The 27,847-nt window shown below is 40.3% G+C and overlaps 1 protein-coding gene across 7 annotated transcripts in view; it reads right to left on the bottom strand.

Moving 5' to 3' along the window:
• Nucleotides 1-23,532, bottom strand: part of NFIB (nuclear factor I B) — a 164,146-nt gene extending 140,614 nt beyond the window's left edge. For 6 of the 7 annotated variants that reach the window (XM_023943528.2, XM_023943530.2, XM_086867618.1 and 3 more), the window contains exons 1-2: nt 23,178-23,532; nt 16,467-16,998 (exon numbers count right to left, since the gene is read on the bottom strand). In XM_023943528.2, coding sequence (XP_023799296.1) covers nt 16,467-16,998; nt 23,178-23,207 — 562 coding nt within the window. In that variant the 5' untranslated portion in view covers nt 23,208-23,532. Of the gene's footprint in view, nt 1-16,466; nt 16,999-17,417; nt 17,496-23,177 lie in introns of those variants that run through there. The other variant, XM_086867616.1, reaches the window with a different exon arrangement.
• Between the last annotated feature and the right edge of the window lie 4,315 nt (nt 23,533-27,847).

Raw genomic sequence — 27,847 nt, 5'->3', positions numbered from 1 at the left:
ATCTCTAAGTACACATCACAAAGGCTACTAAGCTCCAGCTGCAGCAAGTGCTACCACAGCTATGCAAGTGTTCTCTGTTCTTAAAGAAAAGTTCTTAAAGGAGCTGGACTTTGCTCTTCCCAGCACAACCACCATCTGCTTCTGTTGTTCTTTTTCAGTTGTTTGCAGTATTACCAACTGACCACCCATGCTCCCTCAGAAAATGCCAAGTGGACTCTCTGACTGTAGTACTGCAGTTAATTCAGCCAAAGCAGCATAGACTTGGACTGCAAGACCCAAAATACCCTAAAATTTTACTGAAGACATTACTTTCTTGGTTTCCAAAACTCCAGAAGACAATGATAATCTTTAACCTATATGCCAAAAGCGTCTTTCAGTATCTAAGCATATCTCAGCATCTGCAGTCTGGTTCACAAACTTCATGCAACATGGGTGTGGACATGCAGCAACCATACATAGCTACATATAACATTTTCCCTAGAGAAAATGAAAATATGCAGGAAGGGAAGAGAGGCATAGCATATAATGAGAGTTGCTTTTGGCAATAATTCACTTTATAGCAATAGATAACAGTGTTACTATTTTGCTGTTTTCTTTTACTCCAGATAAAATGTTTCCTCAGAGTTTTCTTTAACAGTCATGAGATTATCACAGTTGGTGCAACAGATGTTGGTCCCTAGGAAGAATGTCCTGATCCTGTAAAACCTGCTTTCTCATGTGCAGGCCCTTTGAAATCGGTGGGATTTATGTAAATAGGGATTTGCAGGATTAGGTTTACAGTCTAGGGAGTCTGCAATACTTCAGTTATACGTGTTCTAGTTTTGTTGCCTGGGAACTCAATATACCAGAATAGTTTCTGAACAGCCCTTTAAAGAACATCCTTTACAGAAGAGGTAGGAATCTCAACACAGTCCTTGCAACATGAATTTCGCATTAGGACTTTGAGTTACTGTAAAAAAAACCCTCCTGAGCCAAATGAGTTTCAAAGAGACCAGATGAGATCCATACTAACCTACAAAATACAAGAAGAATGTCCCCATATTTACAAACCTGAGGAAGACGAGGAAGTTAAACCAGAGATTTTTTTTTTTTCCTTTCTTTGTCTTTCTCATTGTTCCTAAATGGAACACAATATTCTATATGCATATTTTTGTCTTCCATCATCAAAACCCAGAGCTACGAACATTTTGTATGCAGTAACTTTGGATTACAAAGGAGACAGAAGAAGAGAGATTACTATTCAGAAGTCAAAAGACCTGTCTAGGGGTTGCAAAACTGGTGCTATTGCCTCTAGAGATGGCATCCTTCACCACCCTCCAGATACACACACTCTTGGGTTCTCCTCACACAGTCCCTGCCCCTTCCTCCCTAGCCCCATACCTTCTCTCTTTCCTCGCCTCACCCATTCCCCACATCCGCACAAGTTGTGGCAGGAGCTGGACAACTGCTGCAGTTTTCATTGGCAAGGAGCACAAACAGCCCAGAGCCACCTAGCACTCAGTGACAGAATCCAGAAAAACTGATGAGTGTGAACTCTCTTTGAAAACACCTCTGTGAAGACAGGAAATGCTAGCATATTTATTCACCACCGATGATGTCCAAAGAAGCAGTTACTCTGCCGCTCAAATGTCTGCCCCTCAGGCAATGAGAAATATGTCAGTGTGGCACTGGTGGAGACTCACCTTGAAGCCCTTGTTCAATTTTGGGCTACTACAGCAAATACCTCAAGGTGCCAGGGAGAGGGCAAAAGAGACTGTGAATGGTTCTAGAGTAAAACTTCCATGAGGAGCAGTTGACAGAATTGACATTCTTTAGTCTGGAGGTAATAAGGAGGCTGAGAGGAGACTTTAGAGCTCTCTCTGCAACTATCTGAAAGGAGATTGTAGCCAGGTGGTTGCCATTCTCCTCTCCCAAGTAACAGGACAGAGGTCAAGAGGAAATGGCCTCAAGTTGCACTACAGGAGGTTCATATTGATTATTAGGAACTAAATTGATTACCAAAGAAGATGTCAAGCATTGGAACAGGATGCCCAAGGAAGAGGTTGACCTACCATCCCTGGAGGCATTGAAAAGAGGATATGATGTGGCACACAGGGATTAGTGGTGAACTTGGTGGTGCTAGGTTACCAGCTGGATGTGAAGATTTTAGAGGTCTGTCCCAACCTAAGTGACTCTAGAATTCCGTGTGCCACCAAAGAGGTCATGTGTTACCAGTGACAGAGAAATCAGCAACAAAAATCAAAGGCACCTTTGTCAATAATATATATAACTAGGATAGGTACCAAACAGCATGAACTCAGACTAGAAACTACATATCAAACACCTCATGACAGACACTGTCATATGCATATATTATTACTGGAAAATAAAAAACACATGTAACAGAGAAAAGTTCAAATTAATCTGTTAGTTACTCCAATGGGCAAATTTTTCCACTGTAGATTGACATCATCCTGTAGGGAACCCAAAGGAGCAGTTTACACAAAAGCACATGAAAATGCCATATGAAAGCAATTTTGCTGCTTTCAGGACCCACATGGGCTTCCTTGGACCTCACCATGATGCCTCTGGTTATCACTGTGTTATTATAACACATAGGAAAATTTGGGCAAAATCAAATTTTAAAATTGTAGAGCCTTTTTGCAACTTTTGTGCCATGGATAGATTAATCACTAAATTCTCTTCCATTCATTTTGACACCTGTTTCCAGGCCATTTACCCTGAAAACTAAAAACTTCATAAAACATTTGCTAAAGCTGTCACTAATCACTTTTTCCAAAAATACAACCCATAACTGCTACCATTCAGCAGTCACATCCACATGGTCTAACACTGCCACTTCATAGTGTCTCAGCTGCACATTTTGGTCTCTGACAAAGGTGCCTATCAATGGCAAGAGAAGTGTCATCAGCACAGAGAAGACAGAATCTCATTATACCGTAACATGGAATTTAAGAAAAAAAAAAATCTATGTATAGTCTTCTCTGTAGGTTCCTCACCAGATGGAATAGGGAGTTCAGTGTTAATGCTCATCCCACTATGAAACACGTCACAAGCCCAAGTTACCAATAATATGACTTGAATTCTGACAAGGTCAAACTGGCTGGACTATATTTAAAATACTTTTATCTTACTGCAATAGGATAATGTGTTCTAAGACTACATACCACAGGAACATAAGACTCTTCTGCTGATCTAACCTAGTCTCAGAAGCTTATGCTCTGTACCATGCTTCAGGTTAATTAAAGCTAAACAATGCAGAACAGCACAGGAATCTAACACAGCACCAAGTGAATTAGAGTGGTGTTTTGCTCAAAGACTTAGCAGACTTTGTCTAGGAAAGCAATTAAAAAACTGCAAAAATCTGAGAGAAATTTTGTGTGATTTTAGTTGCTCATTGTTTGTGAAGTCAAAGCTCAGAAGAGGAAGAAATTCAGCTACTACATTAGCACCATTGACCCCCAAATTTAGAAAGAATATCAAGCGATCACCTGAACCACTTCAGTGCTAGATCTGGTTTAGGTAGGTCATCCTTGATAAAAAAACCAAAAAAAACTAATACTGTCCTCATCATTAGAAAGACATTGAATTTTTTTCTTGAGCATATTCTTAACTGATGAAATCCTTACCCATAAGGAAGGCTAATCAGAAAATTTAAAAGTTTCTGGCTACTACCAAATAATTCACATTTTTTTCCCTATGTACATAGATCAAGCAAAACTAGACAGCATTGAAAACCATTACTAGTTCTTTAAGTTGGATGCAATTAGTAGTGTGTGAGTCCTTCCAACAATTATTGCAACTTCTCTCTAGGACTTGGTTCACACAACTAAATGATCAAGGTAAGTATTTGACTCCATGATGATCCTCAACCTGAACCTGAATTACATCTTTGAATGCACATTCTTTACATCACCAAATGTTGAAGGACAAACAACAGATTAATTGCTGGCCCTAATGCTGTGTTTGTGAGTGCTAAGAAGCCATTCCAAATGTTCCAAAAAGGATTAATGCAGTATAACAAGTCTATTTAATTACTGAAAGACCAGTGATCCTCATTTTACTATAAGCAGCTTTTCCTTTATTTGGAGGTTGTAAATAGAACAGAAATCACTACAGGACAACTATAATTCTTGTCCCAGAATATTCAAGTTATATCCACAGTATAGTGAAAAAATACATGAAATATTAAGAAAGACTACATACACACACTGCATTTGTGTATGACAAAGCAAGACCAACACACATTTTAAAATACACCAGAACTCCTCACTATAAAGTGCAAAAAACAATTTTATGCTCTAAGTAACAATTTGATATGTTTTCTTAACTAAAAAAATGGCAGCAATTAAGCCAGTTAAAGTAATTACACATAGCTTTAAAACAAATTCCCTTGAATTTAATAAAACCAAGTAAGTCTGTGGCTCCTCCAACATAAGCTTCTACAAATGACTTAACTACAGGCCATAAACTCACCTATTAATGCATATATGGCAAAACTACAACCTGATATCCTTTAAATTCTATGTCTGAATCCAAGAGTCAAATCAATTTTTCAATTCTCCTTTCTGCACAAGCTGGTTATTCTTTAACTGGAAGTTAAACAATAGAATAAGTTTTGATGTTAACCCTTGTTTCACTGTGAACGGCACTGTTTCAGTATCAGCTGGAAAAATGCATGGACACTCTTCATTTTTGTAAATGATTGCCACTTCCTACTCTGAGAGGCAGACACAGTAATTTTTTAAGTGTTGGTACGGCTAGCTCATTACCAACCCTGAAATATCATCATAAAGGAAGGAATGAGGAAAGCAGTGACTGAAGCAGTAAAAGTAGATGGCATTCCGGGTCCAAAAAGCATAGGCTATTAATTATTTAGGAGCATTTCACTATAATCACCTGGGGCATCAGGTAAAGCTAGGCCCTCTAAGATGCAATCCTGGACTAAACCCCTACAAACCAATGATGTGCACATCAGCTGCCTCACAGATCGGACTTGTCCAAGTCTGGGACATGAAACAGGATGGCCAGCATATTCCAGACACAGGCACACTGTTACATTAGCTTGGGTTTCATCTCACACCTCACCAAATTCCTGACCATCCATCCCTGAGCGTGGGACCACGGTGCAGGAACTTAAGTGTTCAACTGGCCCACTTGACTGAAAACCCGTGATGAGAGCAGAGAGAAGGACAGGAAAGCAGACTGAGCTCATAGGCTCTGCAGATGCCTCTTTTGCGGTTGAATGTTGATGAACACCCATACAACAGTCCCATAATGGGTGTTTCTTTTATCTTCTGTCTGGAGTACATTTTTGCATCATTGTCACAGGTAAGGGAAACTCAGAGAGCTGTCTGTGCCATGTCCCATCCCCAAGGGATGCCCAGAGCTCCTGCAGAGTGAAGCGGGGTGATGGGAGGAGCGCCGGTCCCCTGTGACGGGCCAGCCCTGCCGCGCGGGTTTGCTCCGACACCCTCTCCCACGGAGCCCTACCACCGCAGGGCTTACAGGCAAGGAATGCTTTGTGACGGCCTTCCCTGCTTGGGCAAGTCTCTTCTGTCTGGGCATGAGAAAACTGGGTACAACCTTTCTTTATGATATAGAGCCCTCCTGGGGGCTGGGCACCAGCACATGGGTTTGACTTGTAGTGGAATACAGGAATTTTTTTAACCAGTACTTATCTCAGTATTTACCACAACCCTCACTGGACCAACACTGAAGTAAGTGGTATCCTCTCTCCCCAGGTCCAGAGACACAGAGGTATTAATTAACTTGCCTGCCATCCCCCGGGGGAGACAATGGCAGGGTTGGAGACCAGGGACAAGGATTTTGAAGTCCTTGCAACTAAACATTGAGTCATACTTTACATTGTCATCACAGTGATAACATTCAAGGTCCTTGCACCAGCATTCCCACCCTCTTCCTTCAGAGGAACTATGTAACTGCAATTAGAAATCACACCTAGCTTGCAGAGTTTCACACAGAAAGGTTTCATCATATACAAGGAATGCTGTACGTAAACATATAGTATGATTTTTCTTTTTCCAGAAGCAAAAAAGAGTAAGTTTCCAAAGAAATCAGGTGTACTGCAGAAATACAAACCTGCTCATGTGTTGTGAAAGTCAGTGCACAATGCTGTGGAAGCACATGGAGTTTAAACTATGTCAATTTGATTGAATAAACCCACTCATGTGAGCAGTCTGAGGCTAAGGACTTGAAGCAAGAACGTACCAATTATCTGATGAGTACAGGAATACAAATTTACTTGTTTTATAATGATACCAGTAGTAGCCTATAAGCTTTCTTAACCTAGCCACCACCTAGATTTTTGACAGATCCAGCCACTGATTTTGAAAGGTGCTACTTTTTAAAACAGTGTCACAATGCAGCATATGATTAGATGTAATACCCATTTCAATAAAATAACCGTCCCAACAGCCAAATTGTTGGTAGTTATGGGAAGCACAAAGACTACATCAAGATATTGACCTTAGCATCTGAGAGTAGGCAGTGCCTGACAGTAGGCAGCCTGTCAGGGTAAGGGGCCAATGACTGCCCCTCATCAAGAATAATTCTTAAGGACAAGTAGCTTCCACTAGAAATAATACATTTAACTTTTTTTTAAGAAGTCATATAAAGATTGTTCTGTCTCCCTTTTAATAAGTTTAGATGCTGCATCAAGCATAATGTTTAAACTCCTTTGCTTTAGAAATCATGACTGCTCTTGAATACAAGTTAGATCTTTAGAAATCAATGTTTTGGTATTAAAGAAATGAATAGCCACCTATGACATTGACAGGAAACATTCCTCAATTTCACGACAAAAGATTATTTTGACCACTCCTGCGTCCTGAAAGTTGAAATAGTGTGCATACTCATTAGATTTTCATCACAAAATATTTTCAATGCAGAACTTTCTTCCCAGCACATCCCACTCAAACAAAGCTCACAGTGAAATGAGGTTGACTAAGAGAGATGGTGTTTGCCCTTGACAAAAGTAGTGACCCTGTGCACCCCAGCATAACAGAAATGCACAGCAGCCTGAGAGAGGATGGAATTTTCCTCCAGCTCAGAGAAATTCCCTCACTACCTCTTCTACTATGAAGGGCCACCAGTTTGTCCCCCTCACTGTCAGCAGACAATAGGTGGTGACATCAGGAGCACTTCCAAAGGAGGATACAGACGCTCTGGAGGGACACAGAAAACCCACTGGGGTGTATTTCGGGGCCGAGGTCTTCTTGTCAGCAACTACCACAAAGAAGTGGAGGAAGTGGCATGGCCACTGAACAATAGAGAGGTCAAGCAGTTCACAGGCATTTCATGACCCAGACAAACCAAGGTCAAGAGATTCAGGTAGCAACTTGGCATGGGCATGAGTTACAGCACAAATGAATTGTTTTAACAAATCAGCTTTGGTCAATTAAACCTAATAAGATGTGTTGCATCACATAGCAGGGTTCTTGACACTAAGGCCAGGAGCTGAGGCCAGCCTCGTAAAACACGACTTTTAACGTGGCATAACAAATTTAAGGTAATCCGTCTAGAAACTGCAGATGTCAGAGTAAGTTGTCTTGATTAGGAGAAATTTTTACACTTTTAAATCAGGGGCAGTCAGTGGAGCTATCCCTCCAAAAAGTCTGACATCTTTTTCACTGGCATTACTCAGGCAATAGAATACTGATGCTGCAGTAAATATATTTGATATCTCTCAGACACAATGCACATCCGTAATAATCTTCTAAGCATTTCCCTGTCAGTCACTTCATAAAAAAGGCTGAAAATGGTTTGACATTTTAACCCAATGAAATTCACCAGCAAAAAAAAATATGTACTTTGTGAATATTTTAATTTAATTTAATTTCTAAAGACATTGAGTTTGTAATTACTAAGTTCTAAAGCATGCACATTGTTTTATTCTATTTTAAATAATATGTAAATCTCATGACAGCTCAGAACACAGCTTATGAAGGATATGGCAAGGTAATTGACTGGAAATTAAAATACAATGCTAGGTTTTAGATAAATAGATACCCATCTTTCAGTTGTTTAATTGACCCTTTATGAAAAGATGTGTAGTAACTCAGGTTAATATTGTTTGGAGATCAGGAAGTCAAATACATAAACGACATGTTCAAAACACAGATATTTAAAATTATCAATTGTTAAATAATTTCAAAAAATGTAGAATATACTTACCTGTGCACACTGTTTGCCTCTGACAAACAAACACAGAAACTTTTCCTAATTTTTCAACAGCCACACCAAGTTTCTCAGAGTTCTCTACCCATTCATTTTTGCATTTGACTTTCCTGTTCATCTTCTAAGGAAGAAAATGGGAATTGTTTTGATCAATTTCCATATGTATTTTTTTCAGAGGGGAAAATAATAAAAAGCCCACTTAAAACCACAGAGAGGTATTCAGTGAAGGTGCCTTTATGAAAGGACACTGGAAAACTGAACATGTCCCTTCTACTCTGGAGATGAGCAGTTACTTAAGTAAAAAAGTGCAAGGTTTCGCTGGGAGAAAAGAACACAATGATTGAAGGGAATTCAGGTAAGCTTTCATACCATGCCACATCACAGTAACTTCTCCTTATTTCAATTCTGTTTCTTGGAGCAAAAACAAACAAACATACATGTAGCTTAAAAATTCCAAACACCACAGGCATTTAGGAGCAAATTAAAATTAAAATTACTCCAAGGTCCCTACACTTTTAAGTCACCTTTCTGACTTGAAGAGGGATCTTGTATAAAGTGGAATGTAACACACAAGAATCATAGGGCATGAAGGTAAAAGCTCTGGTCCTTAGGCTACCTAAAAACATTTTATATACTGTTATTGATAAACACACTTTAGACTATTAGCCCATTCTTAAAATTCCACCCAAACACCAAGTCTGAAGTGCCTGTCTCCCAGCACTCTTTTGGGGGTGGGAGGGTAGAGGGGACAGACAGACTAGAACAAAAGTCACAATGCTCCAATGTTGATGTTCCCAAGAAACACCTGAGGAAATATATTATTTTAAAATTTAGAAAGCACAATATACTTCAGAAAATGAAAGAATCCTCCTCAGAGGAGAACTGGGGGGAGAGCACAAGTTATCTTTTTGTCAAGAAAAACATGTTGGGGGGAAATATACACAACTGTGCTGGAAGAATGTTTCCAGTTTCTCACACAACTCACTGCTGTAAGACAGTACAAAAGACACACCAAAATGAACTCTGCTTTCTCTAAGACAAAGCTAATAATTTGAGATTTACTTCCCTTCTACTAGCTGCTGAGACTTTCAAACCTCTCCTAATCTAGGTTTCAATGCCCTGAGCCAGGGTTTTAGCAAAAAAAAACTTCTAAAAATTCCACCCAAGTTTAAAAGTACAAAAATAAAAAAGAGATACAGAGTAAAATCATGAAACCTCCCTATAATGAATGACATCTTGTTTGACATCTGTCAAAAAAACTGAATAGTAACAGACTTTCTTCCCTTTTCACATTCACTTAGTATCTGGAAAGTAGTTCCTTATAAGTAGCCTTTTTCTTCATCCCACAATGGAAGGAGCAACCCTATTCAGTTAAGACAGCCATTTATCTTGATTTTGAGATCTTCCTTGTCCAAGCAATTACATCAACAAAACATTTTACCTTGCTGTTAAGACTGGAAAGTAACACTTCAGGAAATCTCAGGAATTACTGTGTTTGGTATTGTGGACCACCATTTCAGAGGGCAACCTGTCCTTGACATGACTATGCTACTACACTAGCAGCAGGGAAGAGGAGGAGGAAAAACGGGGGAAAAAAAAAAAAAAAAAAGGAAGCTAGATAAAGCAGACTTGACAGCAACCCCATGCAATTAACTTTAAAATCCAACATGCAGTGGCATTTAGCATTTAATTATTTTAATGAAGTTTTCACAGCTACAGTGAATTCAATATGCATGAAAATTTAAGAAATTTAAAGCATAAAACTCTACTATAAATTGAGGTATTTCCTTTATTAATTAGTGGTTTTGTATATAGTTTAGAAGAATCCTTTCTTCTGAATTATAGTACTGTTCCCACTGTTATTTCTGTCTGAAACTACCACGAAGCAAGAATTTTCTGATTCCTTTTCCATTCTTTTCATTATTGCTTCTTATTTTTGAACTGCCATTCATCAATTAACATTCACCTCTATGTTTTCAAGTAGTTTAACAGAATTTATTTAAACTTAAGTTTCTTTTGTTTTCTTTCTTTTAAGTGTCTTTTGTCACAATTGATGTCATTTAACCCTGTGAAAATTACTCTTCTTAGTGTATCAGGCAAGAAAATTCAGCATGAGGTAAATGCTCCTTCCTGAAATGCAAATAAATTTAATTCTTGTTAAGAGTCATAGTGATGATGCAAAATTCCCTTTTCTTTTTCATGAACCTGTCATATTACCCTCATTCATCCTCTGAAGAAAAGTTTTTTTAAATTAAAAAGAAAAAATTAAACATTTTGAATTTTTCAGACCTACTCTCTGAATGTTAGTTCACACATAAATGTTCTGAAAAAATGAAAATTGCCAAGTGGCCTTTCAAAATGTTTCAGTGCCCTACATCTTCATAAACAAAGTAACTATAATAATCAATTGAAAAATATTATTACATCCATATATATACACTTAATTAACCTCCATTTCCTAATGGCAAGTGTCTTTCTTCCCTGTAATTTCCAATACAATAGAGTCAACAAAACAGTTATCCAAAATTGTACATTAGAAAACTTGAAAATAATACAGTGTCTTTTACAGTTGACGCAAAATATGGGTTTTTTTTTAACTTGCGTTTTCTGCATGCCTCAACAGACTGGAATTGTTCACAGAAATTCATCTTTTTAAAAGGTTGATTATTCCCTGTGAGATTTTTAAACTATTAAAAGCTCTTCTCGTACTAGAGCAGATAAAATATAAACTCATGCTTCTGGTTCTGTACTGGAGTTTTGATTCAAAATTGAGATTTAGAGCAGGGGATGCCATTTTGCTGTGCAAGAAACAAGGTCCTGGAGCATATAGAAGCCTGTAGGTAAGGGCAGTAATGAGCTCTATTTCCTGCTGTTCTTGCTGTAACTCAAAATTTGCTGTGTAAACTCAAAACAAATCACCTTGCCCTTTGACATATCCTTCTGCAAAACAGGTAAAATGTTCTAATGTTCCCAGGTAAAGTATTGAGAAGGAGGCAAATCATTAAGGTTAAAAGAAGTAGAAACAATCAGTAAATGGTTGATTCATCTAAGCCCATTGCTTTTTTATTATTTGTATGTGGGAACATCAGTGCACACAAAAAATGCAAGCCCTCATCCAAAATCTGTCTGGGTGGTGTGATATTGAGGCATATGACCATAATATGACTTAACCAGGAATTGCTTAAAACATTATTTTGAGAGCGGATTTAAGTGGAATTTCATGTAGTCACAGCAAACTAACCAAAATAATTTTATTATCATTTTAAAATATGAACAGAATGACTATGCAATAAATTTTCTTACATTCTTACAGAATGAAAACTAAAATGCAACATAAAAACTACTATGCAAACCTCCTCCAAAATTTGATCTCCCTGTAGACATAAATTCAGAAAACTCAAAAAGCTTTAAAAAAGACCAAGCCATTGATAAACCCACCCACTCCTGCAATTCAGACATATCGCGTTAAAAAAAGAATCACCATTCCTTCTGGAAGAGGGCACGTTTTTCAAGTAAGACAAGGCACACATGTTGCCAGGACTGTCTGAATTGGGAAAGTGATATCCCCACTTGGCTAGGGATTACCAGTTTGCTGGCATTAAGCTAAGGGCAGAAGAGTTTGGGCTGGATGCGGCGGCAGCACCCTGCAGCCCAGCTGAGGTTATCTGCAAGCGCGCTTTTCAGGAGTGTGGGCACCACACCGGGGTGTGCCCCTGCCCCCTCCCACGCCCCCACTGCAGGGCATGGCACCTGCAGGTGCAGGACAGGGCACTGCCAACCTCCCCAGCGCAGGGCCAGCTCAGCACGAGAGTGTCCTGCACAAAGAATTCTCCCCTTGGCCGGCCAGCGCCCTCGCTCTTCTCTCATCTTTCTCTTTTTCCATTTTTTCCTGGCCCAGCAGCACCCCCGCCATCCAATCCTCAAGAGACAGGACACAGTCTAGCAACTCAGGGACTTACATAGGCCAGGCTTCCTTCTGTGCAGCCCTTCGGGTAGAGCTGCTAATCCTTCTTATTAATTAACGAGATAATAGCAGTTAACCGGAAAGCAATATTAATGTTAACTATCTAGGAAACTTCCAACAGAAATTATTTATTCTTTTTGCCAATTTCCTGGTAACAAAGTCACACAGCTGGAGCATCTTGATGGTGTAAGAAGTTAAGAAACGAAAAGTGCCTGAACACTACAGGACTAAGGACATTTGCATCTATTTTCTTCCCCGCTCCCTAGATAGTTTAAAAGATAGTTTAATCCTCTCCTCCTTTGACTCCAGAGTTTATTAACAGCTGGGAACGTGGGCTCCCCCAATTATATCACCCTTACATAAGGACAAAAGAGAGTGTAAACAGTAACATGACTGATCAGAGAAATGTACTCTGAGAGACACATGCACTAAAAACACTTTAGAATCTTAACATTTCCATGTACCACCGCTTCAGTTCTTTAAACTCTGAAAGCATTTCCCAAGGTGTACCAGGCTTCATTCATTATATGCTGAATTACCTAATATCAAGTTTGCATTTTATTTATTCCGCAAAAAAAAAAAAAAAAAGTAGCAGGGATGATGAGGGAATTCAGAATTCTGCAGACAAGGCACATTGATACAGATACTTTATGTTTTAGAAAAAGGAAGGCAATTTTTAGCTTTTTATTTAATTAGTCACTGTAAGAGTAAGTAAAACATGTATCTGAAGAAGGGATTTATATTATCTTGGTTCTGTTGCAGCAAACAAGTACTGCAGCTTTCATTCACTGATTGTCAAAAACTTTCCAATGTGCCCACTGCAATGCGGATGCCAACCAACGAATCAAAGGCATTCAGCAACTAGACAAAGAGGGTCTGATGCCAACCTCGGTGCCACTGGCAACCATTATTGGCATCAAGCACATTGTCTGCCTTTTTTTTCCCCCTCTCCTGGCACTCGACAAACAAAATGGCGGTTCTTGTAGCAACGGGAACACAGCATAAGCGCTGTGCTGAATCAAATACCATCAAATGATTTTATGGGCTGAAATGCATTTCATAGCAAATGATAGACACTCTCTGATGCTGGCAGGAAAGAAAAAAAAGAAAAAAAAGGGCAATTCTGTCAGTAGAAACAATTTCACACCATTTTCAGGCTTGGGTTTTATAAACGATCTGTGTGGGACACACACACGCCCCTGACACACACAACAAGCAGAGCCCCATAGAAGCGTGTTATGATTAAGAATTATTTTGATGTTAAACATTCACCACGGTGTATACTTCACATTTTCTTCCTCCATTTCAGTCAAAGGGGCAGCATTGCAACCTGTGTCAATCCTCTTTTTTTTTTTTCTTTTCTTTCTCTTATTTTTGTAGAGGATAGCAGAAAGTGAACAGAGGGGGAAAAGGATGCTGAATTTTGAGATGAGAGAAAAGTAGGATCTGAGAAAGTTCATCAGTGATAGAACTTCATAGATCAGTCCTTATTTCTTCTTTCAAGGCAGACATGGAAGTAGAAGCTCTTTTTGCTAAGAACTAAAAAGATTATTGACACTTCTAGATCTGGAAATTGTCAATATATTGTAACATTACTCTGCACTGCAATGCGGATGCCAACCAACAAATCACAGACATCCTAGGCTAAACAAAGAAGGTCTGATGCCAATCCTGGTGCCACTGGCAACCATCACTGGCACTCGAACTATCCTTCCTCCTCTTTTTTTTCCCCCTAATCTTCTATTTTAAAGCGACAGAAAAAGCAAACTACTTGGCCCCTTTATTCATTTTATGTGCTAATTCCTTCTTCATATTTCGTTCAGGCATTTAATTGTTTCTATGTTTTCGCTTAGTTTTTACATGATGCTATTAGGCGTGTTTATATGTCCTGAAAGATAAATAAAAAAGCAAAACGCCATATGTATAATGCAGCATTTTGGTTGACTTCATGCGTATCTTTCACAAAGCCTGGCACTCTTAATCAAGTGCACTACAGAGTGCCACGATTAACCTGCTTTCAATGAGCACATTGAATCAAAGTTTAAAAAAACGGAAAAAAAATAATATAGACAACTTAATATGACTTCTTCGAGAAGAGAGCCAACAGATGTTAATGGAACATATACAGTAAAGCAGCAAGACAGATACAAAATACATGCAGTTAGCAATAAATAAAAGGGTCTTCTAAGAGTGCCTTGATACATAGAAATTAGCCAGCTTCATTTTCAGTATATTCTCAAAGCAGCATTGTGTAACTTTGAAAGTTATAGTATTACAGCATGCTTAACTTCCTCATTTCCAATCAAAAAAAGTGTTTTAAATAAATTTATATTCTCAATACATTTAAATCAACAAAATCAGCTATGCCCTGCAGTTCCTTCTCCCACTTCAAGTTACTGCCTTTCAACAACTTATAAGTCAACATTGTGTTAAGAGTACTCTGACCCCAGTTTCTTTGGCTCAAGAGCTACTTAAACTGTTTTAGCCCCCCTTTGTAGTTTTGACTTTTAGAGACAGGTAAATCCATAGAATTAATCAGTAAGCTATGACTTAAGCTATATGCACTCAAAATATAATTTGCATTTTTTTTCCACAAAAGGAGTTTAAAGGTACAAATTATTTGTAATTAAGCCATTTTGTTTAATTATATCAAAGAAATTTTTCTTCCTATATTATTTGGGATCAGATTTACCAGACTCCGCAGTTACTTAAAGTCATTGTGAAATCCCTAAATGTGTCTACTACTGTGGAGAGACAAAAAAAAAAAAAAAAAAAAACCACAAAAACAATACTTGTGGGGGGAGGAGGGATAAAAGCCAATTTTTTTTCATAACAAGTAATGAACAAAAAAGAACCTGATATATGCGTTCACAAAAACAGTTCTTCATTTACATGAGTAAATGCTAAAAGAGAATTCACTTAGAACAGAAACATTTCATTGCGTATGTCTCTTCCAAATGAGGACATGCAATTTTACTTTTTTGTTACTAACAAAATCAATTCAATTTTTTTCCAGTTAAATCCCATAGTTATTTACCAAGCATCAGATAACAGCCTGCCATCTGCCCTTCTGCAGGCCATTTCTACCTACTACCAGGCCAAGTTGTGAAATGGCCCACCATCTGCAGGTGGTCAAGTTTTCCCTAGTTGAGATCTGTGGCTAAAAAAAATAAATATATTATTACTGCTGATCAGCCAGCATTACAAAGACACCTAGAAGATGGTATCATTACCAGAAAGAATCAAAATGACCCTAACAGAGAAAAAGTATTTCAGAAGACTTACTATCGGAGGGAAAAAAAAAAAAAAAAAAAAAAAAAAAAAAAGAAAAGAGACAAAAAACCACCTTTATCTACTTACAGCCATTTACAATTTTAAGGAGACTCCTATGGGTATTGTTACTGACTATCCAATATATGAAATATGGCTTTTCCCCTGGCACATGATTATCAGAAGCTCTGTTTTATTTGCATTCTGTAATACCAAGTTTAAGAAGCTTTTACATAGATTTCCTGCAATTTTCCACATTTCAATTACCTGCCAAGTAAAAGTATATGAGTGTGATTATGAAAATTCACTCTTCATAAAAATTTCTCAAAATATTATGACCTGGATCTTTGCTTTAAAGCTCAGATAGATAAGATGAGCTACTGATGTAAAATATGAATGAAACATTAGATATTGTATGCTGTAATTCTGATTGTATTTGGCATTTACAAGAAATATAGCTGTGATAAAGTATTTTCAAGCTTTGTTTTATAGGTATGAGAAAGTCTACAATTGCTCTTCAATGTGATAGCAGAGTCATCAGTTTAAGGATTGCTTCTCGATTATTTGTAATTACGAAGACAATTAAAAATATTTCTAGTATTTATTGTGATTGTGCAATTGCATATACCTGCATCTGTTCTTACTAGTACTGGGGTGGGGGTTTTTGTTTTATTTTTCTTTAAAAATACAACTTGAAAACAAGAATGTTTTCTGAAGTCACAACTATGTATTGCCAATTTTTTCACAAAAAAATGAGAAAAACTTCAGTGGAATGGAAGTGCTGCCTTGGTACGTGTGTCTCTCTCTGGAAAGAGGCACGTTTGTCAAATACGCATGTCACACAGGTCTGCAGGAATATGTGTGTGTTTAAGTATATACGTATACATGCTGGTTTACAGATGGATACATAGCCACACTACATCTATAGACCACAGAACAGTGTTTCACTGGAAGCCAGCCCACAGGTGAAACAGGGCTACTTGGAGTCAGAGTCTGACATACTAACATAGAAACATGACAATCTGCTTCCTACCTTGCTCCTGCACGTAGTATGCCAAAAACAAATCAAGCTCCTTGACTGATACTGTTATGTGATGTGGCTGGACGCAAAGTGCTGGATTTGTGCAATGTGGGGATTTCATGAGACGTTCTCCATCCGTACTTTCCAAGGGGATGCCTTTGAACAGGATCACCATGACTAGATCCAGACGCCAGACTTTGTCAGCCTGTCGCAGGCAATCGATTCTCCTAATCTTGCCCTTCTGGTCAGGATTGGACAATACACAGCATGGGTGCTTCTTCCCAGTAACTGTGAGCACAAAATCCTCCCGGAACTCTTGACGAATATCTTTGCGCAGCTTGGCCAGGAGCCTGGATGCCCACTTCTGTTTGATTTCAGGCTTTTCACTGAGTAGCTCATCCTTGACTGCTCTTTCCTCATCCTTTGACATTCGTTTCTCATGTTTTTTAAAGTACTTGCGTTTTCGAGCCTGAAGATTGAACCAAGTGTAGGCAATTGCACGGACATGTGGAAGAAGTGCCTCAATGAACGGGTGAAATTCATCCTGTGGAAAGAAGTGAAGGAAAAAAGAGAAGAAGAGAAAAAGAAAACTCAAAGTCAGCAAGTTACCAAAAGCAGTATCGAGTATCACCAAAGCAGTATCAAGAAACGCTTCTGAAAATCTTTTAAGTGAAACACAAGACGAAGATAATAAACACTTAAAACTTAAACACGTAAATTTCTGCAAAATGCTTTTTATGAAATTATTACTGTTGTCAGGCAACAGACAAAAAAGTGCATAGAGAATCACATTTTTCCCATGTTTCATTCTTTGAAAGAACCATGTGAAAATTTTATTTTATACTCCTCCCCTCACTTCATCCCACAGTGCTGCAGAGACAACATAATTTAAGAGATGCTACCAAGATGTTTTGTTCCTAACATTTAAATATTTGAGTGAACAGCTATCATCAAGAAAAGTACCATTGCGCAAGACACTACACGGTTTTAAAAAATCTGAGCAGAAATGTTCAGAAGGCTGAGGCAAATGCCACAGTTCATTTCTCCTCTCTGTGGCACAGAAACACAAAGCATATACATGCTCAGTGTAATGCCACACAGTTCCCGCTTTTGGAGCATGCTCTCAGCAAGAGACTGCTGGTGGCACAAAGAGCATGCGCCATTAAACTTGATCCATTTTCTTATCAAACGTCCAACATTCCAGCACTGAAACAGCACCATTCCAGTGGTGGTAACTAGAGAAACCAGTATACAGTAAGGAAAAGCAGGAAAAAGACACAACATGTCATATACAAATCCTGAACAGAAGCTTCTGTATTTTCAGCTCTTCTTGCTTCCCTCCCACCACCCCCAAACTCTGTAAAAATAAGACTTTCGGAAGGTGAGAACAAAAATTACATTTATGTCCTTCCAGCAGTTCCACTGCAGATTTTAAAGCCACATAGAGTCAGTTAATTTGTTAACTGATCACATGAGTGTGGCAATTATTCTAAACCCCTTAAAAATCAATCTGAGGTGTACAATGAAAAATGGCAACTTGGCACAAACTTTGCATTCTTTGTGCTTCTGCATGCTGTGGCAGAGACATTATGAGTCCACCGCTGGTCCAATGCTGCTTTTGTGAAACCCATGCAATTTATTTACAGTTTCAAAATATCCCTTTCTGTTGTCTGGCTTCACCTGCAAGTTCTTATCTTCTGCCTAGCAGCAATATGGATTGCATTAAGGAGGTAATGCTTAGTTGTTGTCTACAAGCACATCCTATAGCAATTAAATTAATTTCGTTTGTCTGCTTAAAGTACCATCCTACACATCCATGTTAATATCTAAATAGACCTTCCCCAAAAACTTATTTTCCATTAACAAGTCTGCTGTTTAAAACTGCAGTCTCAAATCCGCAAAATCAAATGATACTGTATTTTGGGTTGAAAGAGGGACCTTAGAGGAGGTATCTTTCTTTCTGTATGCAGGGATATTTAATTTTAAATACTACACAGATTGCTCATCATACTTAGTGGTACAGTGCAATCAAACTAAAACCGAACCTTTTTTATGCAATTATATTCAAGAATACAATTAACAAAGTACTATTTTAGTTACGCTGCTAGACAAGGAATGAATTATGTTTAATCAATAGGCTGATTAACTCCATTAGGTAAAAATGATGAAAGTATAACTAATGGTCTCAATTATAGAGTGCAGACTGCCATTGCAGAAGCTTCAGGCAAAGAATTCCATATTTAAATCTTTGAATTTCAAACAAACTTCAAAATTTCCTGAATGTTGCAAAACCCACTAGATCTAGTTACCTCTCTTCCCTAACCATACTCAAATTAAACAGAAAACAACAGGAAAGTTACAAGCAGTTTACCTATGGTCATTTTGTCTTCATAGGAAAAAAATTAAGCAAAGGGGGGAAAAAAAGAGCAGAGAGGCAATATGAGAAGATACTTCGGGACATAAACAATTTCATTACTGAATGATGCTTGACAAAGACCTACAAAGGCAACAATTAAACTGATTAGTAGTTTCCAGCACAGATTTGAACAATTCTGATACTATACTGGCACATAAAACTAGGCCGTGGAAAGAGTTAAACCACAATCTGTTCTTTGTGTGGGAAGGCAGTACTGCTCTGAGCAACCACAGCCCATGATAAGACTTCCCTATCTTCATATGCTTTCTGATGCCATGCTTTTTTTCCTTTCAATTATAACTACTAAAGAAAGTTTATTTTTTCTCCTACAGAAGTCATCTTAATTGAAGTATTCAAATAATTTTATTTTTTTTTAACTGATGGAAGCATAAAGACTGCACAGTGTTAAATCCTCACAATTCATTTTAGGCTGAATGAAACAGATTTACTACAGACTTTGAAAATTCTAACAGCTGGGGCTAAAGGTGGGGTGAAGGCAGGTGGCTGAAGAGCTTTGGGAGAAATTAATTTCTGCCTCAATACAATGATTTCCCCTACATCTAAACAGACTTTGGCATTTATAAGTTAAAATGACAATAAAATAAATATGGACATCTTCTCCTCTAGTAGAATACTGCACATCTAGTTTTAATTTTGAAGAAGAGCATCAAAAATTATTTCAGATTGACTATCCCTTGAGGTAATGCATACAATATTAACAATAATAACCGATAGCATTTTATATATATGAAAACTTTATAGAGAATTTCATTGTTTAAATTCCAGTCTGTAGTAGCTGAATACTTGCTTTTCAAAAAGAGAGGGGAAAAAAACCCAAAAACATACACACCAGAAACGCCAACCTTTTAAAACTGTATTCAGGTTTTTCTTTCACAATATTGTTCAGTCTTAAAGAGACAAATAAAGGTGAAAAGTGTGGAGGAGAAACACAGCAAAGAACATCGTGTTTGAAAGCAATTTAATCAGATTTTTTGGAGCTATTCATTGTGCACTTGGAGTATTTTCAAATGAAAATACTACTTGACATGGGGAAATGCCCATAAAAATGATCCTAAATGGACATTTGCAATTAATCACACACATTCTCCACCAAATCTCCTAAAAAGATATCTACAGAATTTTATTTTTCCTCCTCAATATTCATATAGACAATAGTGAATTATTTCTTGTTTTTATGTAGCACTTGCTCATGTGTCACAGTTGCTCTTGCAATGAAGTGATTTATAAAGGTAAGATTTTCAAATGCCATATCAAATTGGTCAGGTTAACCATTGTGTGCTGCCAATTTAAATTAAAATGGAAGTTACAATATAACATCTATGTAGATTGTAGAGAAAGCGAAAAATAGCAGTCATCTAATGACAATAGATAGGCCACGTTTTCTTTATTGAAAAGATAAAGCGGATAGGCAGTGCTCTTCTCCTATCTTTCACTTTTAAACTTTGTATCAGCCCGTGAAAGTTCAAACTGAGGACTGTACAATAAATACACTGGGCAGAAGTACGGAAATTTTACTCAGAAAAGTTAATCTATTCAATTTCCCTCCATGGATTTTCTCATGCCTAGTGAAACAACATATAGGAGCAAAAGAAAATACTACATATTGTGAGATTTTGGACTACTATAACATTATAAACTACGGCAAAAATATCACAAGAAAGCAAGCACTAAAAGGCATGCAGTAACTGCATCCTATTCATGCCTCAGCAAGAGAGATAAATGCAGTTTGCACTCATTCCAAAACATAGAGGAAGAGGTATATGGGAAAGAGAGGAAAGGAGCCCCCAAAATTAAATTGAATTTAGTAAGTTTTCTTCTACCTTGGAGTTATCTTTACCCACCAAACCTTTATTGTAAGCGTAATGGGTAACACTTCAAATTGCAAAGGTTTCACTTAAAAGTTATACTTTGGATTTTAGACTTGTTACTAAAGTGTGCTTCGGCACTGTCTCGGCACAAACTGAACTACCACCATAAGTAGCTCTGTCCAAACAGGTGTTCTGTGTTTACTTTTAACAAAATGTTTTCTTCTGAACATATACTACCACAGTCAAATGTGCATTGCAAGTGTCCTAGAGACAGAGAATACAACAGAGAAAAATTTTCGTAGCAATACTTTAGTGCAGTTGCTACTCTACGTGAGATAAATCAAGCTTTTGCCTTAAACAAATAAAGAACACAAGGTATAAGTTCTCATTGCTGATGTCATTTTAATTTTTAATTTACTTAGAGAAAAAATCATTTATAAACTACTCGTATCATTCCAAGCAGGTAGAAAAACATTCCAAACTAAAATCAATTTGCTGCAACTATGTTCCATGCATGTATCACCAAATGGGAACTGTCTCTGCCTGGCACATGATAGTGCATGATTGTAAAATATTATGGAGAAGGTATCAATGCACAAAAGCCAGGAACTGCTTTCTTGGATTAATGGCAGTAGAAGTACAATGTAGCATTTTTGTATACACCTGAGTGCAGTATTTTAACACAAATTTGTAAAGAATGAGGAAATCTATTTCACCAATGAGTCCAAAAAGAAAATATATTTTAAAAAAAAAGAAAAAAAAAAAGAAAAAAAAATAAGGAAAAAAAAGAAGAAGTCATTAGAGCAGGAAACAAGATAATGAATTACTGCTGTAAAAGAAGTGGTTGTGAAAATCTGAGTCTCAAATGCAAAAACTGCTTTCTTATGCTGTACTCTCAGGTTTATATTCTGATGCAGAGGTCTTATTGCCCGTCAATAATTTCACATGCTGGACAACCTACACAGAATTAATTTTTCTGACCACAGATTCCATGCTAAGTAATTATTTCTGTGTGTGTACCTGCAAGTATATGCATATCTGTTACACAAAATGCTTCCTATGTTTCTCATTTGAAGAAGAAATATCTCAATAACACTTTTTTCCAGCTTTCTTCCACTGCAGCTCACGTTTAGTTACTGAAAATATCCATATCTAAGTCAATCACACTTAGATGCCAAACAAAATATAAACAATAAAAAATGTGTCAGCCAAAAAACTGCAGGACTGTGTCCAATCACTGAATAAGCCTTATCATTGTTTCCATCTTCAATCACAATTTATGAATACTTTAGTCCTTTCGAATTACAATGGTTTGTAACTGCGGAATAACTTAAATCATACTTATTTATTCACGGTGCACTGTAAGTGCATCGCTGGCCTCCCTGCAGCAGCCTTGCAGCAGACCTTACTTTCGCACATTTTCTGCTTCTTTAGCTATTTGTTGCACCAATGTGGAAGCAAGCAGTTATCGCTTAATCAGTTTACATCACATCCTCCTAAGACAGGCTTTCACGAAAGCTGAAAACTATCCTTGGGCTTTGCAGACCGGGTTTACTGTCCGAAGCGGGCTCCGGTGCCCCGGCCCTCGCTCGCCGATACCGTGCGCCGGGCGAGGACGCTCCAGGAGCACCACCCGGGCAACTTCCCAAACACGCTCCCGAAATCCCTCAGGTTTCAAAATCTGCGTTTTACCGCGGCGGGGACCCCCGCTCGTACTGCCCCCGCCCTCCGCGCCCCGCTCCGACCGCCGCTCCCCGACCGCCGTCCCGCTGACAGCCGCCGCTCGGCACCGGAGAGCGGCCGCAAGCGCGGCTGTAAAAAAAGGGTCGGTCCTTCCCCGTGCTGGGGAGAGGGCACGCTCCCCAGCCACCAGCACACTTTAGCGGGGAGAGGGAAAACGCCGTGCCCTTGTACAAGCGAACGAGAAAACACTGCGCAGCTTGGTCATCCCCGCTCACATCTCCCTCATTGTTGGCAGCCTGCATATTATTAATTAAGCATAAGACGGGATTACTTCGCACCGGCCAGTGGCCGTGTTTTGTCAAAAAAAGCACTTTTCCTTTCAAACCCTTTCATTAGGCTGTGTGTAAACAGGCGAGCTGAAAAGAGTGCAAATCGCTTGATTCCAATCAAATCAATACTTCTCAAACACGGTTTTTTAGCATAATTATACTCATTTCCAGTTTGTTAACCTTTGACTTCCTATGCACCAACAATTAACAGTATTTGTCTACGGGTGACACTTTGAATGGATCTCCCCAAAACAATGGCGTGGTACAGTTTATTCTCTAATATTCCCTCCTGAGAGAGGAGTTTGGATCTGACAAGCAGTTCCGACTGTGCTTTAACCCGTTACAACTACTAGCAATGACTCATTAACAACCCACAAACATATAATTTTTAAAAAAAAAAAAATAATCCCGACAAGCACGTGAAAATAAATAAATTAACAAATAAATTAAATAAAAGCGTCTATACCTGAGTGAGACAGATTGGAGAATACATCATGACTTCGCTTTGAGTACACGCTGCCCGGAGAGCCCCTAAGAAAAGCCTCAAAAAGGAATAATTTCATCTATTCATTTTACAGTCATCTGAGACTCAAGGAAGATGAAATCAATCAGGACGGGGCTCTGCTCTGGATCACCACAACTTCACAACAAACCCCAGTCCTCCTTAAATAGCCAAAGATTCAAGTTCACTCCGTGTGCTAGATTTCCCGGGGTGAAATCCAATCTACACTTTTAACCCTCTTGTAGTCGGCGGCGCAGGAGTCTCGCTTTTGCTGCTGCTGCTGCTGCTGGTTGTTTTGCAGATGAGGGGGGAAGGACTCGGGAGGGGGGGGGGGCGGGGGGGTGAGGGGGGGTGGGCGGGAGGATTTTTTTTGTTTGGCTTATTTTTTTTAATCCTTTTTTCTTTCTTTCTTTTTCTTTTTCTTTTTTCTTTTTTTATTTTTTTTTGGGGGGGGGGGTGGGGTGGTTTTTTTCTTTTTTCAGAAGTTGGTAGTGCTGCCGTAATAACACGACACTGTCACCACGCTTTCGAAAGTTCAAGGTTACAGCCCAGAGCGGAGCAGGAGGCTCCCGGACAGCGATGGCAGGCGAAACTTCGCCGGGCGGTGGGGACCGTGCGGCGGGGGCGCGCCGAGGCGGGGGCGCGCTCGGGCGGGCAGAGCGGGCGGTGCGGCCTGCGGGCTCCTCCGGCAGCCTCTGCGGGCAATGCTGAGAGACTGCTTTCTAAAGGGCCACCGTAATAAAAATGATCTCCTGGAAATTCAAACGATAAATCTCTCCCTGGCGCTCCCACCCGATTTGCTCTCAACGTCTCCGTCGGTGTCCCCCCCCACTTCCCACCCCGCCCCTGACTCTGCAAAACTTGGAAGTTGAAAAATTCACCGGTTACACCCTGTGGACCCTATCCCAGCTCTCTCCCCAAATGAGACTTAAGTATTTTTGTTTAATTATTTAATTACACAATCACGGCTTACACTCCTCCTCCTCCTCCTCCTGCGAACACATTCCTTCTCCAGATCCCCTTCCCCTGCCCTCCCTCTGCATTCATTACCACCGAACGCTGCAGAAGGAACGAGCACGTTTCGCAAACATCCCTCCCTCATTTTCCCGCTCTTCTGGTGGGAGAAAGTTGCGGTGGCGAAGGGGAGGGGGTGGGGGGGCTGCCATCTGCGAGAGGCTTCATTTTCTTCTTTCGGGGTACGACTTTGCCAGCTGCGGCGGGGCTCATGCGCCCCCGCTCCCCCCCACCCTGGGCGGGGGACACGGGGGTGGGCAGCCCCCTCCGGCCCCCCCGGGCCGGTGACTGATGTCCCCGCCCTCGCAGGCTGCGGCCGGGGGCGGTGAAGGGTCCCGGCTCCCGGGCACCAACAGGGTGCCGGGCTCTGGTTTCATTCTCCGGGGGCAGCTTTAACCAGGGGAGCTGGAAAAGCGAGGGGGGGGGGGGGGGGGGGGGCGGTGTGAAAAGTGAGAGAAACTTATTTTTGCTCTGCTCCTATGAGGCTGTCTGAGGTGCTGTGCCCAGCTCAGGGGGCGTGCGGTGTGCGCGGCCCCCAGCCCCAGCACCGCCGCTCCACCGGCGCTCCCTCCCGCTGCCCTTGCGCAGCCCCCGGCGGCGACCCGGAGGGACCGATGACTTCCTCCTTGCCCAAAGTGAGAGTTTATTCACGTCAGGCATTTCACAACGACACATCAAGGAAAGTAAGCAGGTTCAAGTCAACCATGAAATGGTCACTTTTTAACCCCGTCCTGTCCTCATTAGGGAAATGCTCAAACACAGCCCATTTTCAAAGAGGACTCTTAATGAGGGGAGCTTGCCAAGGCTACCAGCAGCAATTCCCATAAATTTACAAACCAAAAGAAGCAGAGGGATGAGTGGGGGAAGGAGAGACCCTGTGCAAGACAGGTAATATCAAAGGAAGCAGCAAGACCCCAAGGCAGTAACCCTTGCAGAATCCATGCTGCATCCCCACAGCTCAGCTTCTGTCTGGCTACTCTTGCCAAGTTCCCTCAGATTTGCAGGGTTTAAACAACTGTCATGTGTCTTCTCTTCTACAGACTATACTGATAGGTGACAAGTTAAAGACATACATTTAGGCAAAGATGAACGACACAAACTCAGGGTTAACCATAATTAACAAAACTTATTTTTAAATCTAGTGTAAAATACCTCCAAAGCCCAATCGATTTTCCCCTCTACCAAGACTCTACAAAAAGCTGATAATGCCAGCTTTAACTTATGGAGTTTCCCTTAGAATAAGTATTCTATTTAACTGGAGTTAATTTACCATAAAAGACATTCCTCCTGGCACAAATGCTCTGATGTCCTTGAGCACACCTCTTTGAGTGCTTGAACTCTTACACAACAAGTTGCAATTGCGGACCTGGTTTAAAACAATAACTTTCCTCTGTCCCCTTTATCACTCTCATCCATCCATGAGGAGCAGGGCAACCTAACCAGATCCATAACACCACATCAGCAAGGCTGCCCCTGTGAGCTGAACAGACATGAGAAGTCTCTCCTTTCCCAGGCACGACTTGCAGAAGGCCCCACTCCCTCCCATGACTGGCCAAGGGATTGAGGTTGCACTAGAGTCTCGTGCACTAGAACAGAACTGCCTGGCAGTCTGGCAAGCAGGAACAAACAAATGCAGCAAGGTAAGGGTAGAGAGAAACCAGTCACTTTCTAAAGACATTGCTACTGCAAGGGATGTGGACTCAGTGTGAGATTGTGCTTGCACCCCCACTAGAGCTGGCTGAGGGTGGTTTTGCATCTCTACCCAGAGTGCACAGACAGCCCTGCAGCATGTGCCAGTATCCGCCAGAGCAGCACTGCTGCAGACCAGGCAAGGCCAGACACCCCCACACCCAGAGCTAATCTGCTGGCTGGGATTGAGCAGGCCTCTCATATGAATTCATCTTGGGGAAAATGGAGCTGCCCAGCCAGCATGGCTCAAGCATCATTTTGTCTTCTGCATGATCTATAGGACATGGCAGGCATGGAACAGGTTGCTATGGGTTTACCCATGGGCTTGACCCAAAGGCTCCCAGTACATGAAAGAAAGCAGGCTGTACGGGGCACCCAAAGACATGTTTTGGCTCCTGGTTAATCCCAGTGGGAAACCATAAAGAACAAAGGCTTTGTCCTGGGAGTACCCTCCTCAGAAACACGTGTGTGCACCCATCCTCCTCCATCCCACCCCAAGCCCTCGGCTCTTTTCACAGGAAAGCAAGCTAAAGATTCTTTTCAGAATGGATAAAGAACTACATTAAAATCATAAAAAAGTGTAAGCCTCTATCACTTTGCTGCAGAGGCGTGTTAAAAAGGGTATGTGGTAACGGGGGTAGCCTGGAGAAAACGTGGCATTAATGCAGCAAGGACACCAGGCACAGTGGCTGGCCCTTGGCATGCAGAGAGACCTTGTGAGAAAGTGGTTCAATTACTTTCAAATTCTGGCTTGCATTAATTCATCAACCACCCCAAAGACCCTTCTCTCCATCCCCACATACTAAAATTCCTGTTAACGCTGCAAGCTCTCTACCCTTGAAGCTCCAGGCTGGAGGACAATTGCTTTTTGTCTTCACTGCCAGAGCTATGCCAACCCCTCATGCTGTATCTGGAAGTTCAAGCAGCATTTCAATGTGGGTAATTAAGAAAATAAAAGTCACTATCTGACCTTCCCTGCGAGAGACATTGAAATCTGCTCTTGAGCACTAAGCTTAACCCATCGACTTCACAGAACCAGGCTGGCCTAAGAGATCCTGGTCTCAGGTGGGATGCAAAATGAGAACTGATAACAGTGCTTGGACACACACACACAGATGGATGCTGGCACCCAGCTTCTAGAAACCGTCACGTGACAAAAATGTACATTCAGGAAGAAAAAGCAGCTTTCACACTATTGAGCAGCAGATATCAAAGCTGCAAGCAAGTCACCCTCATCCTGAGCCTGCACTCTCCGGACTGGGGAGCTGCTCCCATGCTCCCCCTGCCTTCCATCCAACTCTGGCAGGGTGGCTAGGATGGGAGGACACCCACTGCCCACACGGCATGATCGGAGATGCTCATCTCACAGAAAAGCATCACAAAGGTTTTTTGACACTGTGGGCAGATGGGCTTACTCTCCTCCAAGCATCCTAGTTCCCCCTGGGCGGTTTTCTTCGGTGCAGACCCTGGTATGCCAAACTCTTGCTGAAATCATGTACTTTCTCCCTCTCCCTCACAAACCATGCTCACAGATTTCACCAGATGCTGCAAAGTGGCACTTCCCTTGGACTTCAGAGATAATAACGTTTAAAAGTGAAAAGGCCATTTAGACTACTTATATCCCACCTAGACCAAAATTTCAGCTGCTGTCCTTTGGCTGGACAACTGCTCAAATTTTCCAAGTTTTGGACCGAAAGACTGTTGTTACTGGAACAAAAAGAAAGGAATCGCTAATGCTGAAGTGTGAAGCCTAAGATTACCTCTGAACAAATGTGGGCAGTTTGGTCAAATATCTAAATGTTCATATACTGATCTTCTAAGAAATCAAGTTTTCATGAAAATTCCACTTGTCTCTTTACAGAAATCAGAAAGAACTGATTCTGGCACATGACTTTTCATCAGAAGTATGGAATATCTGAGAACTAGCACCA

Source organism: Cyanistes caeruleus, chromosome Z (genome assembly GCF_971803275.1).
Source record: "Cyanistes caeruleus chromosome Z, bCyaCae1.hap1.1, whole genome shotgun sequence".
In the NCBI taxonomy this organism is placed as follows: Eukaryota; Metazoa; Chordata; class Aves; order Passeriformes; family Paridae; genus Cyanistes; species Cyanistes caeruleus.
Note: the sequence above shows the minus strand (reverse complement) of the source record. Positions and strands in the feature narration are given on the sequence as shown.